The 1,518-nt window shown below is 50.7% G+C and overlaps 1 protein-coding gene across 2 annotated transcripts in view; it reads right to left on the bottom strand.

Annotated features, from left to right (window-relative positions):
- Positions 1–1,518, bottom strand: part of LOC102679336 — a 9,027-nt gene that overhangs the window by 3,173 nt on the left and 4,336 nt on the right. For both annotated transcript variants that reach the window (XM_031512288.1, XM_031512289.1), the window contains 4 exons: positions 684–856; positions 438–623; positions 166–321; positions 1–71 (listed from right to left, as the gene is read on the bottom strand). The exon at positions 1–71 is cut by the window's left edge and continues 103 nt beyond it. In XM_031512288.1, coding sequence (XP_031368148.1) covers positions 1–71; positions 166–321; positions 438–623; positions 684–856 — 586 coding nt within the window. The remainder of the gene's footprint in view (positions 72–165; positions 322–437; positions 624–683; positions 857–1,518) is intronic.

Here is a 1,518-nt window from a genome sequence, read left to right on the forward strand (position 1 = left end):
AACGGGGACTTTTCGGATCTGCGCTAACTTCCACCGCGTGGATCGTCGCTTGAGCGGAGCCAGAGATGCAACTGCGATCACAAGAAACGTCTCGCGTGTATACATCGCGGGGGATAATTCGTCCCGATTCGTTTTCAAACGTGTGTATATACGTGTTATATATACCTAAATATCGTATCGTTTTTTTGCTTTTCCTGGGTCTCCGCCAATTCCAAGGCGGCCTGAAGGGCTCTGCTCTCCTCTCGAAGCGTCAAAAGCTCGAGTTCCTCGCGTCCAAGTCTGTACTCCAACTCGGCTTGTTGAATCCGAACGTCGATATTGCTGCGGCAAACGAGGAAGAAGAAAAAGAAGAAGAAGAAGAAGAAGAAGAAAAAACGACGAAGAGAAATTTGAAAATCGTACGCAGCTTGTGTTTCGATACGCTGTTCATCACTTACTCGGTGATATCCAGCCGTTCTAAGGCTAATTTCAAATTCTTGATCGCTAATCGTTTGTTATCCGCGTCCCGACGCAACCTTTGAAGCCGTTCTTCGGTCGCCTTTCGGTCCGCTTCGGTCAAAGGCGGGCCACCGTTGCGCAGCGCCAATCTGTTTGTCAGCGTGTTGCACAGTTGCCCTTTCAACCTGGAAAACGTTTATTTATCCCTCGTATTCTCTCTTTCGCGAAGAGAGCGATCCTCTCACGTTTGAATGATATTCTCCTTGTCGCGCAGCGCGACCCTAAGGGCGTCCAACTCCTTGTAATGGTCCCTGGAGTTTCGATGGGGGCCGGCAGGGGACGTTAACCCACCGGAAATACTTCCACCTTTCTTTCTCCTCGGCGTCGTGGTCGACAACGACACTTCTATACTGGCCATCTGGAGCAGTAGAAGAAAAAAAGAAGGGGGGAAAAATTCGAGGAATCACGAGGATACACGGATACGCGGCTCGACGGGACGAGTCGGAGCGGGACGGTGAAACGCATGGAACGGAATGCGTGGATCTTAATGGACTGGCGCATCGGTACTGCACACGACTCTCGGGGGACTACTCGATGGTCCTTGAGAAAGCAGCGCTTGGTCCCCCTGGTCGTGCACACACGACACGGAGAAGGTCAATGTCGGCCTTGACTGCGCGGCGGGAAGAAGGATGCGATACGGGAGACCTTGCGCGCCCGCTGTGTCCCACGCGACCGCCGCACCACCGCGAAATATCCTTCCAAACATTCCAAACCGAATACATTCTTCCCATCCGTCTCGCAACTATCCCGTGTTAATTGAATTTAAAATACCTTCTCGAAATGGAAATGTGTTCGAGAGAAAAGCTTGGAATCCTTAGATAAAGGATTCGTGGTGGATTCGTATCCTCGTCCGTTCGCGCCGTCTTCCAACACAACTTTTCTCTTCGCGCCAAAACCGATTATCTTCCATCGAGATTCACGGTTACGGGGATAAAAGTTGGATCCTATTATTTCGTTCCGATCCAAGCTTCGAACAGAACGAATCGAAAACAACTCTCTCTCTCTCTCTCTCTCTCTCTC

Source organism: Apis dorsata, unplaced genomic scaffold (assembly GCF_000469605.1).
Source record: "Apis dorsata unplaced genomic scaffold, Apis dorsata 1.3 scaffold_415, whole genome shotgun sequence".
In the NCBI taxonomy this organism is placed as follows: domain Eukaryota; kingdom Metazoa; phylum Arthropoda; class Insecta; order Hymenoptera; family Apidae; genus Apis; species Apis dorsata.